General features: G+C 47.2%; 2 protein-coding genes across 7 annotated transcripts in view; both read left to right on the top strand.

The window, feature by feature from the left end:
• Positions 1-7480, top strand: part of LOC120829301 (helicase ARIP4-like) — a 35248-nt gene extending 27768 nt beyond the window's left edge. For all 6 annotated transcript variants that reach the window (XM_078093624.1, XM_078093634.1, XM_078093632.1 and 3 more), the window contains 11 exons: positions 255-473; positions 740-858; positions 984-1108; positions 1637-1736; positions 1826-2031; positions 2169-2344; positions 2584-2780; positions 2883-3082; positions 3257-3346; positions 3539-3634; positions 3747-7480. In XM_078093624.1, coding sequence (XP_077949750.1) covers positions 255-473; positions 740-858; positions 984-1108; positions 1637-1736; positions 1826-2031; positions 2169-2344; positions 2584-2780; positions 2883-3082; positions 3257-3346; positions 3539-3634; positions 3747-4807 — 2589 coding nt within the window. In that variant the 3' untranslated portion in view covers positions 4808-7480. The remainder of the gene's footprint in view (positions 1-254; positions 474-739; positions 859-983; positions 1109-1636; positions 1737-1825; positions 2032-2168; positions 2345-2583; positions 2781-2882; positions 3083-3256; positions 3347-3538; positions 3635-3746) is intronic.
• A 397-nt stretch (positions 7481-7877) lies between these two features.
• tmem115 (transmembrane protein 115) lies at positions 7878-15937 on the top strand. The gene is made up of 3 exons (XM_040193361.2): positions 7878-10562; positions 11471-11835; positions 12892-15937. The coding sequence occupies exons 1-3, from the start codon at positions 10071-10073 to the stop codon at positions 13145-13147; spliced, it is 1113 nt and encodes a 370-aa protein (XP_040049295.2). The 5' UTR covers positions 7878-10070; the 3' UTR covers positions 13148-15937.
• The last annotated feature ends 197 nt before the right edge of the window (positions 15938-16134 follow it).

Genomic DNA, 16134 nt, shown 5'->3' with positions numbered 1-16134 from the left:
GACGGGCCAGAGCGCAATACGAAAGTAATGTGTTATAAATATATGGCAGATTTCTTAAAGTTGTGTAATAGCAACTCATTTTTCACTGTTATACAAATACTAGAATTACACAATCTTGAGTCATTCTCTCCTGCAGTCCTTGAAATGTTGCTTCGGCACCAAGATTAATCCCTGTGTGTTTATCATGCTCACCAAGTGCAGTCATTGCTACCTTGAGAGTGTTTTCACAGCCCTGATCTCCTGTTATTCTTTAGATTTGGAACCATCCGGACGTGCTGTATGAGGCCTTACAGAAGGAAAACATGGCCAGTGACCACGACCTAGACCTCGATGACATCACTTCCACAGGTCTCAGCCGATCTCCAACCGCACCCGGTCAAAAGTCCAAGCCCATTGAGAACCCCAACCCCATTGGTGGACTCAGTCTTAACCAGCTGCAGGAGAAAGCCAATCAGGTCATCACTTACGAATGGGTACGTCCAAGGACTGGAATTCAGAAGAGCACAACTCACTAGCTTAATATTTGCCATATGAGATGCTGCTGTCGGTTCAGTGACACAATTTGTCAAATTCTAAAGTGTGAAGTTGCGCATTTCCTAAAGAGCTCACAGCTGTGGTTGTTCCCCCTTTTTACGGTTTACAAACTTCCCTCTTTTGAAAGTGAGTCTTACTTCAGCTGATCTATGAATGCAAAGGTGCTGTTGTGTAACGGTAGAGTACGTTCTCTTCACACGGCCAGGCGAAGGACATCCTGTACGACTACAAGCCGGGCCACCTGGAGAACTCCGCCAAAATGGTGCTGCTGTTCCATCTGATAGAGGAGAGCGTCAGGAAGGGAGACAAGATCCTCGTCTTCAGGTACCGGAGAAGTGCTTGTAATGTGTAATACACGATTTAAGCTTTGTATCAGTTATTTTCACCTGTATGTGATATAATAAACAAAAGCTAACGAATTAATTCATTATTTTGTCTGCCTCCTGCAGTCAGAGTCTGTCAACACTGACCGTGATTGAGGATTTTCTGGCTAAGAGACCAGTGCCTCCATCGCCCAACACACCCAGCAGGGACCGACCCAACCAGAACTGGGTCCGCAACCTCAACTACTACAGTAAGTGAATAATGAAACTATATTGTTGTACTATATAAGTGTTTAATAAATATGGAAAATTAGTAAACCTTCCACAAAGACCACCTGCCGAGGGGGGCTTTAAATAGGAGGAGAGGTTAAAGTTTATTTAGCACATTGAAGCTGGTCTAATTTGTCTTTAGGTCAGTGGTTTATTTGCCCGGTGGTTCGGCTCCTCTCATTGACGTCCAATGAGTGCTGCCATCTGCTGGCGTTTCCTGAGAAGAGACCGACTTATTCTGCATAGAAAAGGAATTTGTTGCTTTTGCAGAGTGGGTCTTTTTTTCAGGATTATTTAAAGACTGGTCTCGTAAAATATGAGCTGTATCCACAGTCCCTTTGTCGGCCAATTAAAAGTGAACTGACTTTAACAATGTGAGAGTTATCTTATTTGTCACATATGTTCATCTCCTAAATTTCAAATTTCAAAAGATACAGTTGCACAGTAGAGTGAAGGCAGCCGGTTGGTCTGCAGCCTTGTGACTCTGTTGGTTGTGTGATATCTTGCAGGACTGGACGGAAGCACGCCGGCCTCGGAGAGAGAGCGGCTTATAAACCTGTTCAACGCTCCGTCCAACACCTCGGCGTGGGTTTTCCTGCTTTCAACTAGGTGAAACACACAATATCAGTCGTATCGATGAATGACGGCCGGTGTGAATTAGTATTCAGGAAATGACCTCTGACCCCTCCGGGCCTCAGGGCTGGCTGTCTGGGCGTGAACCTGATTGGGGCCAACCGCGTGGTGGTGTTTGACGCCTCCTGGAACCCGTGCCACGACGCCCAGGCCGTGTGTCGCGTCTACCGCTACGGTCAGAGGAAGCGCTGCCACGTCTACCGGCTGGTGTGCGACTTTACGCTGGAGAAGAAGATCTACGACCGGCAGATCTCTAAGCAGGGCATGTCAGGTGAGTGGGGAAATGAATTGATGAAGTAAATAATTTTACTAGGAAATCGGCCGCGTTGTTCAACGTTTTTCTTCCCTATGTAACGTCCTGTTCCTCGGTCTGTCTTCCTCTCTCCCTTTGTGCTTTCCCTCCATAAGACCGGGTGGTGGATGACCTGAACCCTGTGCTGACCTTCACCAGGAGGGAGGTGGAGTCTCTTCTTCACTTCGTGGATGAGGAGCCGGACCCCTCGCAGGTGCGACTGCAGTCCCACGACAGCCTGGAGAGCGTCCTCCGGAGGGCTCTGCACCTCTACCCTCAGCTGATTACCAAGGTAGCTGGACAGAGGACACACTGTCTCATGCCATTTGTTATGACGTGTGGGCCGCCCTGCATACCATTATTGCACCATTCATTGTGGTCTTGTAAGGCTTAAGACTCCTGAAAGGTGTCATTTTTTTGTCTGAGGGGAAACCTACTTCAAGCCATTTGTAAAAATGTAACTTCTTCACATTCTAAATTCATTTGACTTCAAAGTGAAAATGAATGAACAATCTTTAATCTCCCCATCAGCAACCATTTCCCCACGAGTCCCTGCTGATAGACCGCAAAGAGCTTAGGCTGACCAAGGTGGAGAAGAAAGCAGCAAGGAAAGGTTACGAAGAGGAGAAGAGGGCCTCTGTGCCGTACACCCGCCCTTCCTACGCTCACTACTACCCCGCCAGTGACCAGAGCCTCACCAACATCCCCGCCTTCAGTCAGAGAAACTGGTTAGTGCGTCACAGCTGCAACAAAAGTGTTTACTTTAGAAGGTTTCATGAGGAATTGCTAAAGATGAACACAAGGCATGGAACTAATGTCAAAACTCTCAGGCGTCCACCTCCTCGGTCTGAAGAGAAGCCGGTCACCAGCGTCCGCCCGGTCCAGACGACTCCAGTGCCCATGGTGCCCCGGCAGGCGTCTGCAGGCTCCGCTCCGAGAGACGACGCATCAGAATCCAGCATCGGAGGCTTTCCTGTCAACTGCCTGCAAAAGGCCGGAGTGTTTGTACAGCGGATCGTCACCACTTCCGGTAAGCCAGCTGTACAAGTACTGGATTTCTTCTTCGTCTGTTTTAGCAGTTTCATTTCATCTTAATTATTTTTTTTCCCCCGACGGATTAATCTTCTAGGTACGATATTAGCTGAGGAATAGTGGATTGCGTCCTCGAGCTCTCACTAAATGTGTCCTCTTTGGTCTCTTTCAGACATAGTGATTCCAGGCACCAACAGCTCGACGGACGTCCAGGCCAGGATCACAGCTGGAGAGAGCATCCACATCATCAGGGGCACCAAAGGTACGGTAACTCTTTGACCGTTCTCGTTCGCCAAACATTTGCGTATTGGCCTCTATTAGCATGAATCATCAGTTGCAGCCTTACATGTAATCACAAGGCTGCAAATGAATCTTCTATGAGAACATTGAGTATTAATTTAATGGTGCCGGTCAGAGTGAGCGTTTACTTGTACTGATCATTTCTCTGTTTTAGGGACTTACATCAGGTCCTCCGATGGTCGAATCTTTGCCATCAGAGCAGCTAATAAGGCCAAGACTGCTGACGAGATTACCACAGCGCCACCGAAAGGTAGGATAGTTACCAGAACTGACTTCCTGTTGGTTTGACAGGCCCACATGTAAACATTACATTATTGTCATTGTGGTGTTTAAAAATCGGACCCGTGGTTCCTTCTTCTCAGAATCTCAGGCCCCACCCGAGGAAGTGTCAACCGATAGCGGTGACGGTTGCCTGTCACCTGACGGGAAGAAGCAGCCCCGCCCCATTTCCCCCGACAGCCCCGAGATCATCAGTGAGTTGCAGCGCTACACGGCTGGCACGGCAGCCGCCGCCGCCCCCTTAGTCTCCGGCGCTCAGCCGGAGACGGCGGCAGAGGGCAACGGGAGCAGCCTGCCCGCCGCCAAGCCGGCCCCGACCGATGGCGGCGGTTTTGCACCCAGAAAACTGAGCCACCACGATGCCTCTGTGACTAATGTAATCCAGCCCACTGTAGCCCAGGACCTGAGGACCGCCTCCAAGCGCAAAGCCTCCAGCCCGTCCCCGGATGAGCGGCCCAGTAAGCAGCCGTCCACGGGCCCCCGCTCCGCCGCCCCTCTGGCCCCACAAGGCTTCCCCTTCGCCGGGGGCTACGGCCTCCCTTCTCTGGGCCTCAGCCCCGCCATGCTAGGCGGCACACTGGGGAACCCGCTCTTCATGGGGGCAGGCTCGCCTTACTTCCAGCCCCCCCACGCTCAACTGAGGGACCCCGGTTACATGTACCCGGATCTGTTCGGCTTTGGCGGCGCCGGCATGGCCTCCTCCTCCTCCTCCTCTTCCGCCCCCTCGTCCACAACGACTACTGCGACCGCCGCCTCATCTTCCTCGGCATCGGCCAAAGCCGCCAGTTCCGTCCCAGGAGCGCTGCCGCCGTTCATGCTGAGCCCCAGCATGGTGGGCATGGCCGGGATGCTCATGCCAGGCTTCCCTTACAGTCAGTCCCTGGCCAGCCTGTACACGGGGTCCATGCTCCCCGGTGGGCTGCCGTGTCCGGCCGCCACCCCCGGTCCAGCCGGAGCCAGCTTCCTCTCTCAGTACCCTCCCACCGCTGCCTGCAGTTCCTCCTCGTCTTCTCCTTCGTCTTTCTCCCCCTCGGCGCGGTCCGAGGAGCGCCGGGGCGCAGTGCCGGTGAACGGCAGGAACAGCAGCAGCGGCAGCAGTTCCGACGAGGAGGACGATGATGTAATTGAGGTGAGGGGACAGTGAGGGACGAGTGAGAGACAATCGCCACCGCTGCTCTCTACTGCCTGGGAGAAAACTGTCTGAATGTCCAGCGTGTCTTCATCCCCAAAGAGCGTTGAATCTTAATGATGGAAATCAGAAGATGAAACTTGAACGAGAAGAAAACGCTGTCCGTCGGGGGAAGAAAGTAAAACTCTGAAGACTCAGAGCATTCAAGTTACTGTCAAATACAAGCATTGAAATATGACTTAGAACTGCTGAGTTTGGGCCTGCAGTGACGTTGTGGCGTTAGAGACTAGTTGTGCAGCTTTGCTAAATGTGGACTTTTTTTCCAACTAATTAATAAGATGACGTAGTTTGAGTTGCAGTTAAATATCAGTAACTGAAATGGTATTGTTAGTCAGTTGTTGAATATTGCTACTATTTCTTCAAACGGGGAAAATAAAAGGTAAAAAGATCAAACAGAACTTATAAAAAGCATTTTAATAGAACTTAACGATTCACTGCCAGGACAGGGGTATTGTATGTTTTTGTTAAAGTGTGATCATCTTAGATTGTAGAAGAGGCTTTTTTTGAGGCTGAAGTTAAAGACAATTACTGAAACCTCAAATTTCAAATGAAAGAATGTATGCTTAATCAAATGCCTTCAAAACCGGGCCTTTTTCAAATAGACTTTCTATTTAAGTATCAGACGAGGGAAGATCTGATTTTTCTTTTCTTTTCTTTTTTTGCATTTTATAAAATACACCGAAAAACCGTTGCCTAAAAGCAGCCAGGTGAAAATGAGGAAAAAAAAACCCTGTTCTTGTGAGGTGTCCTCCTTGTAGCGGAGAAAACACCAACAGAAAATGCCTTTTTGCCTCCATCTTTCTGAATGTTAACTGTGAGGGAGGAGAGTCTCACCCGCAGTCTTACTGTAGCGAAAAGCGATGCAAAACACTCACTCAAGCCTATATACCGTCTGTGTCCGTGGAACCCGGAGGAATTACTCCTGCAAACCGCGGTTTTGGTTACGCTTGCGTCGTCGCTGTGTCCGCGTGTCGTGTTCTTGAGGGTTACAAAAGGAATCGTTTAAAGGAAACAAATATTTAATCTCTTTTGTGCGGTTTTGTACCTTCTTTTTTTTTTCGGTAAATGACACCACCTCTGCTCTTGTGTTTTTATTTCCCATGTCTCATCTCATTTCGCTGAACCCAAACTGTTTTTAGTTGGGGGGGGGGGGGGGGGGTCTTGGAAGAGGGACGGTGCAGCTTTGCCAACATTGAGAAATGCACAAGCACATTGGGGACCTGCATCGAGGAGGATCGTGTCTTAAGAGACCAAACCGTGCAGAGCAGATTTGAACTGCGGCGTGGCTTCTGCAGCCTCCTCGCGGTGCACATACAAACATACACAGCACATATGCGCCCCGCTGCACCACCTGGCAGGGTAACACGGTACCGCACTGTAAAAGAGACACAATATCTGTAGACCGCTTCACGGGAACAAGTTCCCTTTTTGATTAACCATAATCGTTCTGATTGATCCCTTCTGATCACACAAACTGATCTGCTATGGTCGGCGCTGTCTGTGTCTGTGTGTCCCAAATAGCTTTAACAACCCACCAGCTCTCCGGTTGAACAAGATCATTCATCTTCATGTAAAAAACTGATCATTTCCTGTTGATTTTCTTCCAATTAAGTTTTGGCTTACTTATGTAAGACTTTTGTTGACTTCTTTTTACAAAATTTGAAATTACCAAATGTATTTATTGATGACGGTGCATATTTATTCATTTTTATTTTTGTACTGTTCTTTTTTTCGCTGCATTTCTTTAGCTTGTTTGTCATAGTTGTATTCTCATATTACTGGTGTTGTTACTACAGATGGAAATCCCTGCGGTTTCTTGTGATTTAAAAAAAAAAAAATGTTATTCCATTTTTTTGCCGTAGCTATCTGCCAGTTCGACCCAGCACATGTGGACCAATCGATAAATGTGTCACTGTGCACATTAAAAGAGGGGGTAGCATTTGTAAGAAGGCTAAATTAATGACCATATTCCATTTGTGACAAGTCTGATCAGCTCTTGATGATTATTATTATTATTATTATTAAAAGGACGTTGGGAACAAGATGATATTAATGTGATAACGAGCAGTCTGCTTAAAAACCTTCTTCATCTGTACAAGCTCAGATTCCTTCGTTGGAATATCGAGCCTGTTCCCCAGTTTAGTTCAGTTTGGTTGCTAATTTAAAAACAACGCGAGCCATTGGTGTGCATGTAAACAAACTCATTCCCCAGTTAGGGGTCAGAAAATGAAGCAGTCAAACCAATCACCGTCGAAAGAGAAAGAAAATAATGATATCGAGTGTTTTTCTGTTTTTTCTGCACCATATCACCAGAAATGTCCATGTGTGTCGATGGAGAACAGCGAGCTTCTTCAGTGTTTGTTTGTAGGCTCTTTATTTGACTGGCTGATCTTTTATTTCACAGCTTTCTACTTGAATTTACATATTTATTTATACAAATCAATTCGGTCGGACAAGCAGAGCAAACTGTCTGAATTCCATTTTAGCCGAGTAGATTAAAGCCGATCTCTTTGAGGAACGGCTGCTGTCAAAGCCTGTCGTGTACAACGTGTATGACCGTGGATTACTTTGAGATCCTTTTTTTTGCTTATTGAAGTTTGTAAATAAAAAGAAACCTGTTCCAAATGATACTTTGTCTAATTTCTTTGCAGCAATAGTGGGAAATGTAGTGGCTATTGTCCCCTTTTTGTCTCATGCACACAAACACACACACACACAACCGAGCACATGCACATAGTGTGAACAGCATTGAGCCACTCTTGCAGTCACACAACCGTAGCTTTAATTTGCTCTCAACTAGAATCCAATGATGTATATAAACAACATAAAAACTGCATGAATGGCTCACACTATAATCTACAGTTTATTTTTTTAAAGAGGAATTCAAGAGAAAAAATTGACTCCAAAGCACAGAATACACTTACAAACCGGTGTGCCATTATAAGTACATGGTGTTGTCATTTTCTCTGTCCACTGTATTAATACTAACACTCTGAAGCTGGGATTGGCTCCAGACAGGTTTTTTTTTATTTTAAGGTTAATTTTTAACACCTCACAAGGAAGTTGGTACCAACGACAATAAGGGTTTATACAAATACTTACCTTGTTCAAATAATGTTTGACATAGCGTTGTTTTAAAAGCAAAGACAGACACTTGATGTTCCCAAAAGGAAGGCCAATTCACTATTTCAAATGTACAATAAATAGTCTTTAAATATGGTAGAAAAAAAGTAAAAAACATGTTACTTTATAGAGTAAATCTGCTATTGGGTGAAACTAAAAACCTTAAAGAACTGCCAATATTGTTTAAAGAACTTTCGTGTTGTCTTTATTTGCGGTCATATAGATGTTAGTATATTGAATGCCTTGATGATTGAATGCATTGATTTTGCATATTTGATTATCTTCTCTTAGCGGTAAAATCAATGGAATATTGAGCGTGAATCTGTGATCATATTGTACTAACAGTTTCCATATCTTGCATTAATGAATAGAGTTTCTCTGTAAGATCTCAATTGACAAGTTCATTTATATTGAATGTGGATCTGATTAGGCATGAAACCAAAGACCATTGTGTAAATTCACTAGCTTTTGTTTTACAGGTTACTTGAGTTCAGTTTTACCGTGGCGTCATATGCCAGCAACCAAAGGACGACGAAACAGGTTAATATAACAGATGCGTCGGCCTCCATTTCCAGACAGCGACGTCAAATGTCTGAATGAAAACAAGAGTACCTTGTTCCATTTGATTAATGCCCCACACACAAAGCGCGATGGCTTTGCAGAGACAAATGGCTGGATTGAGACAGCTCAGCAGCTAATTTGCATGGTTATTGAATTGCAGAACCTGAATACCTGTTTTGGTTTTGTTTGTACACCTGCGCTTTTATAGATCTCATTACAACCATAACTATAATGTGCCAATTCACCATACACAATAACTGCAAATGTCAAATGTCTTGGGTAAATGTTTTCTATGTGAGTGCTTCATTTTTGGAAGTGCATAGCATATTGGTTGTTTTGTGTTCAGATTGAGTGATGCTTGTGACCTTTTATATTTCTGTTTTTGTAAACTGAGTGAAGGTTGCTGTTTAATCTCTGTCCTTTTCCCATGTTTCCTTGTTATTAACATTTGTATGTGATTTGCATTTTTTGTACATGGGATTTGAGTTCCAATTACTCAATACATGAAATTCATGTGTCTTTTGTATCTCTTTCTTTAGGATTTAATTTCTCCCCAAAATAGTAATGGACAGACTTAACGTGAAATACCCTTCTTGAATCGTTATTGCTCAAAACTCGTTTTCCCAGACTGCCCTGGTGAGTCACGTGACGTTGGTTCACGGGTTGTTGATGACGATGGCATACGGCGCACGTCAGTTCCTCAGTGGTGTCCCTAGCAGGAGGAGTGCCTGCTAAGATTTAAAAAAAAGGAATTAACAATAACATTCGCTCCGGCGACTTGCTCTCAACACACGGAGGAACTACAGGGCGGGCGAGTGAAGCGACGGTAGTATGAGAAACATGTCAGCTACGCGCCAAGTGGCGTCAATTCAGAAGCGACTCTTTAACACTGTTTAGAAGGCCTGTTGCTAGCTGCTGTGTATCCGCGGGGCTAGCCCGGTGCACACAGGGGACGGGAGCTCCGTGGGCTGCTTTGGTCAGCAAGGCTTTTTTTTTTTTACCGACGCTGGCTGCCCCTTTACCACGAAGACGTCACCTCTCCTACTCAGAGGAGACCCACATAACTGTTAGCTAACACTGGCGTTAGCTAACGTTACCTTGTGTTAACAAGCTAGCTCCGCCCACAACCGAAGAAGAATAAGTTGGCCCTTCGAAACACATTGAAAAACTACCACCGGCTGTGATTTGTAACCTCGTTTTTCAACGCGGACCGAAGGTCGCCGGCCGGGTACCTGGATCAGATTGTCCCCCGACTACGGTTATCGCGTCTTCCAGCTTATCTACTGCTGCCCAAAGTGTGTCGCCTCACTGGAATAGAAGGAACAGACTTTGCCGTGCTGGTTACACAACGCTACCTTTAACCGGCTGAACGACGGTATCCCGGATGAAGGCTCCCGGAAAAGTGTCCTATCTAATGCTGCCGGGGCGCACAGGTGCCCCCTGTTCCTCTCGGCATTGTTAATCTCACACCTCCAACGTCCGCCCCGTGTTGCTCTCTACAGCTGATCCTCCGTTAAACAGAAACGCCAGCGCCATGAATCGTTACCTGCCGGTGGCGCGGCAGCACTTCCTGGCCGCCCTCGCCAGCACCAGCGTGGTGGTAAAGAGCATAAGCGGCGTGGTGGTGCTCCTCTACCTGTTGTCGTGGGCCGTGGACTGCCGGTACGCCCTGGGCGTGACCCCGGGCTACCTCTTTCCGCCCAACTTCTGGGTGTGGACGCTGGCGACCCACGGGCTGGTGGAGCAGCACGTATGGGGTGCGGCGGCCAACGTGGGCACGGTGATGGCCTGCGGGCGTCTCCTGGAGCCTCTGTGGGGCGCTCTGGAGCTCCTGATCTTCTTCGCGGTGGTAAACGTCTCCGCGGGCCTCCTGGCGGGCCTCTCCTACCTGCTCACCTACGTGGCCACCTTCGACCTGGACTACCTGTTTGCGGTTCGCGTCCACGGGGCGGCCGGGTTCCTGGGAGGCGTCCTGGTGGCGCTGAAGCAGACCTCGGGGGACACCACGGTGCTCAGGGTGCCGCAGGTGAGGAAAACAAACGCCGACGAAACCGTGAGAGTTTAAAGGATCGCTTTTGGGTTGTTCAGGAGTGTTTATTTTATTCTCCCTGGACGCTGTAGTTATTTACTTTTTACTTGCATGGAAGCTTCTGTGTCTTTAAGCCCCTTGGTAACACACTGGTGACACCCCTTAACAGGACTCTCCAAACTACAGCCATTAAGACCGCAAGCACATTTCGATCTATTGCAGGACTTTAAAGTGTAGGTGTATTTTTTATGTAGGAGGGTGGGCATTGGGTGCTCGTGTCATTCAAGTAGCAGTTCATTGATTTCCTGTTATTTTGTGCCTGTGTGGTATGGAATTACCTTTTTGTGAGAACACCCTTCTCATACAGCGTTTGGAGCGTAGAAGCCAGAGGCTCAACATCTGTTCAGTTTGATTGTTTTTTTTTCCGGCTCTCTGGTTTCGGGTTGTGATCCTCTTCCAAATTTGCACTGCAGTTTAATCTGTTCATTCTCATTTTAGAGTGAATCCTGATGCTCTTCTATAGAAACAGAGCGGTGGGATAAGGATTACATTTTCCCCCCCCACTGAAGCACATGTTAGCTGCGAATTTCTTAAGTGTCTTTTAAACTATCAGACTGCTTTTTGTGCTTGTTATAGGTTTGGATAAAACTGGGTTATTTGACTCTATTCCTCCTCATCTCAGCTGAGTAGGTCAGAAAATACACATCAAAACGGATAAATGTTGAACGTGACTCCCTCCCTCCACCCTGGCACCTCGCCAGCTATTGTTTGCTGCTCCGATTCTTGCGTGCAGCTGACTTGAGTAAATTGTGGGAACCGGCAGCCTCCCGGTCTGTAGACCAAACGGTAGCCGTCTCCTTTGCCTGATTGCTGTGGTCCTAAGAGCTGCCTCCCTCCCATCGCAGGTGCGACTGAAAGCAGCACCGGCCTTGGTCCTCCTCCTCCTGGCCTTGCTGCGTCTGTCGGGGATTCACGACACCTCCGCTGACCTGGCGGCATACAGCTACGGCGCCCTCTCCGGCTGGGTCTACCTGCGCTTCTACCAGAGGCACAGCCGGGGCCGCGGGGACATGTCGGACCACTTTGCCTTTGCTAGTTTCTTCCCTGAGGCGCTGCAGCCGGCCGTGGGGCTGCTGGCGGGGCTGGTCCATGCAGCCCTGGTGAAGGTGAAGGTGTGCAGGAAGATGGTGAAGAGGTACGACGTAGGGGCCCCGTCCTCCATCACGATCAGCCTGCCGGGGACCGACCCCCAAGACGCAGAGAGGAGGAGGTGAGTCCGAGCGGAGATCGTTATTTATAAACGGATCTAATGCAAAGGGTGCTTTGATATATCGTTGGGCCTTTCTCAGGCGTTCTTGTGGATCGTTAGTCTTTAGTTAGACGTTGAGACGGTGATTTAAGAACCGTAATTGGTATTAAATCTACCTAAATCTGAGGTGTGGTACAAGACAATGCATCCGAGGTGTTCTTTATGCAAAAAGATATTCCAACTCAACACAGTGGAGTTTGTTAGTCCTGTTCTACCCCCGACTCTGCCGTGAGACAAAAAAGGCTTTTTTTGTTTGTAAAATAAGCAAATGCATTAACAACACTGAAGAAAGAAAATCAACTGCTGCCAGACACGAGAAAGTTTGGGTTTTATTTACTCATAGAAGGGTTGGTGATACGCATCAAATACGAGCGCCGACTGAGTGAAGCGAAGGCCGTCTGCTGACGGGGAAATAAACCTCACGCTGGTGGATGAAACAGTAATCCGTGCTTCTCCAGAACAAATGATGGCTTCCGTTTCAAAATGACGTAATTCATTTGAAAGAACTTGCCTGTATTGAAAGACCGCATCAGCGAAAAGTCTGTTATTTCCAGGTTTGTTTTTCTCTACCAACTAGCTACCTTCACTGCAAGTTTACGTCAGTTAATACGGCAGGGGAACATCTTGCTCATCGCATTCACAAATGCCAAATAATTAGCTTCAGCGCTGCTGTCACATGTGTCAGACCTGTGTGTTCTTTTTCAACTGGAAGACGAGAGGCGCTTTAAGCTGGGGTTTGTTATCTTGAGAAACCAGCAATAGTAGGCAAACATTCTCAAAATGATCCATCCGATAAATCCGAGCTCCGTGTTTCCAACATTAACTAGCAGCTGTCATGACTTTTCCTCCAAAATATTATTCAACCATAATATCATGCCTGCCTTAAACAACCAGGAACCTTGCAGATGTTTTGCTGTACGGCAATCTATAGTCAGTCAAGACTCCGACTTTGTGGAGGTTTAACTCGTGATGGGTTACAGAAGGTAACTTCTTCTTCTCCCCCTCCACTCCCTTTAGACAACTGGCCCTCAAGGCTCTGAACGAGCGGCTGAAGCGCGTGGAGGACACGTCGGCGTGGCCCAGCATGGACGACGAGGAGGACGAGGACGAGGTGCGGACCGACACACAGCCGCTCCTCCCGGGACCGCCGGCGGGGCCCGTCGGCGCCCCCCTCTCCTCCGCCTCGCAGAGCGGCGGGGGGCCGTCCGGGGGCGCGGCGCAACACCCAGAGTCCAGCATCATCAGCTTCGAGGACGCCCCGTCCCGGTCGTAACAGACGGACCGAGATGCGTCCGGCCGTCCGCGACTAGTGTAAAAAAAAATACGCTCGGCGAGTAGCTACGCGCTCACAGACAACACGTTCGACTAGTTCACGCGCGCACGGCCGAGCCCTCGCGAGCGCGCCGGCAGTGCCATCGCCACGGCCGAGAGGGTCGGCGGTGTGAAGCGCTGCCTCGGCTCTTCTCCTCCTTCCACGCGTACGCGAGCCACCGACCGCAGATCTCGGCCAGACATGATCCCGACCGGCGGAGCTCGGCCCGCTGCTTCACGTGTCGCTTTTCTCTTGCTTTCCAAATAAAATAAAACACAAACGGGTGCACAGTAGTCTTCATAAAAGTGTATTTCGGAGCACCCGTGGGTTGTTCTCTGGTTGGCTTTCCACGATAAAAAGACTCGCACGGAGCTCTCGGCGAGCGGCAACTCTACGCGCCGGAGAAACCTGAAGCTGACCTTGGCTTTTAGTTGTTGATGTTTAAACGCCGTGTGTGAAGGAGGAAGTGTTGAAACTAGATCTGCTGAAGGTCTGTGCTGCTGATTGACTGTGATACCAAACTTTTAAGAGTTGAATTGAAGAGAATCCCCCCGAATATTTTAGCCGGCCGGCCGTTGTGTCTCTGGAACCGCCGAGTACCCTCTTTTCTAAACCCCCTCCTCCCCCGTTTGCCCTTCAGTGGACTTTCTGGAATTCTGCCATTTTATTCTTCTTCTTTTCACTATGTTCATCACTAAACAAAATACCCCCAAAACCTGTTTTGTTTTTGTGCGCTTCAGAAGTGTTCTTTTTTTTTTTTGGGTGCTTCTTGTTCTATGAGTTATAATGAGATGATTGTTTGTCTTTTAGCTTAATATTAAGCCCACAACAGCAGCATCACCCTGTACCGCTTTACACCTCCTAGGATCTGAAATGATACAATGTGCTTGATTGTGTGTGTGTGTGTGTGTGTGTGTTCCATCAAAGCCGGCGCTGATGTGTCCTGATGAGGAGAAATATCTCCCCAGACCGCTGATCAGTAATCAGGGGAAACGTTTCCCAGTCACATTCTTTCCACCTGTGACATCTTTCATCTCTTTGCTCCTGGTACCAGGGACGACCGCTGGTGAGAACGTTTTCTTAGAAGATTGATCTAAATTGTTTCAAAATGCTCCATAAATTCTAAGCAGACCCAAAGGTCAGTGATTCATTCATTTTGCATCTGGCCAGATAAAATGTTTCCTAATTGAAGGAGAATTTCCAAATCGCTAAGCCGACGCAACAATGAAAGAAGACGTTGAAATCTACAAACTACACAACATGAATGAAGGTGTGAAATGTTTAATTAAAAAATAACAGCCTGTCTTCTGTATTTAATCATCGGATATTAGTAGCATGAGGAAGAATCTTGCTGCGGCATTCCTGACCGTTTAGTTTGTCACTGAGTGGGTCATCTCTAAATTAAAAACCAATGAAATGTAACGAGGCAGAGCGGGATAATCATCGGCCGCCATCAATGACCGGGAGGAGAGAACAGGCCTCCTTGGTCTTCTGTGGTTATTTAATATAAATCTGGGTATTTTACACTATGATACACGTGATGTTTACACATGTGTTCTATCTGTTGGAAATGGCGGAATATTACAAGTGAAATTACAACGTTTTTCTTTATTCTGAGAGATTCTCTCTCGTCGCGTCTGCACTGGAGCTCTGCTGCCGCTTTTGCACTTTTTGAGGAAGGACCGCCCCGACGGCGTGTCCCTTGATATTATGATGGGCAAATTCAGATTAAACGTCTCACTTTGGACTCCAAATTCCAGGCAGCGATTAAGTTATTTCTTCCCCCAGATGGAAATGTATAACGTAAAGGAAGCGATAAGCCATATTTGAGTGATGCCGTTCGTTGGGCTCTTCACTGTTCCTCCTCGTCCCCTCTGCTCATTTCACTGTGCTCTCATTTTTAACAGGACTGTGTGTCTGTGTCCATTCCTCTGGCGATGGCGTGTCAAAAAGCAACCCGTACATTCAGCTTTGCGCACAATGTTAAAGAGCAATCTGTGTCATCTTCAGAGCTTTTTAATTACAAGTTGCAGCTTTCATCGGCAGAGCGCAACGAGGCCCGAACACCATTACCTCTCCATCTTTGTTCCCTTTAGTCTTTTTATTCTTTTCCTTCCTGTATATTCCTATTTGTGCTGCGGGAAAACGTCCCGACGGAGAAGAAAGGAATAAAATCATGTGTGTGGACGATGCTGATGTGCAGTTGGTGTCTAAAGGAGAGGAAACCGACCCGTTGGTCCAGGACCAGTCGCACCACAGGGGGACTACGGATAAACCTCAGCAGGGGCTCCTGTTGGCCCCCCAGCAAAGCCCGGTTTCTCTAACCAGTCTCTTGAGTCGACAGGGACTAACGGAATTATAATATAATTGGGAAGACGGTCTGTTGGACAATTAAAAAAAACAAGTTGATTATTTGCCTGTCTTCACAACTGATTATGAGCTATATTGACTTATTCTAGCGTTGCTTTTTTTAGTCATGCAGGAAACACGTTTCCTGAACATCTGATGGGGAGACGTCTGTTTTCCTGCCCTAATATGATGGACAGAGTACAGATGAGACGCTTGTCGTCTTGCAAAAGAGTTTATCACAGCAATGGTTTCTTTTTTCGCTGCTCTCATTTACTGCATCTATCCGCAGTTTTTCACCAACAGATCTTGTTGAATCTTGTTGCACAGACTCTTATGTTTTTAGTTTTCCGAAATATTTCTTTATCTCTATATGAAATAAAAGACGGTTGTATGAAATGGAAATGAGCGTACCTCTTGTGGTATTTTCTGTCCTCAGTGGTTTGACCTCTCACTACCCATCCACGAGTCCTACTGATGTAATCTATAAAGGGAAATCGGTTCTAACAGATCCTGAATATTGGTAAAATAATACACTCATTTGTAACTACACGCCTCCTCTGGACGTGTGTAGTTACCTAAACTGTCCGCCAGGCGGGGCA

Source organism: Gasterosteus aculeatus, chromosome 2, assembly GCF_964276395.1.
Source record: "Gasterosteus aculeatus chromosome 2, fGasAcu3.hap1.1, whole genome shotgun sequence".
Taxonomy (NCBI): Eukaryota; Metazoa; Chordata; class Actinopteri; order Perciformes; family Gasterosteidae; genus Gasterosteus; species Gasterosteus aculeatus.
This window is presented reverse-complemented; position numbering and strand designations above follow the sequence as displayed.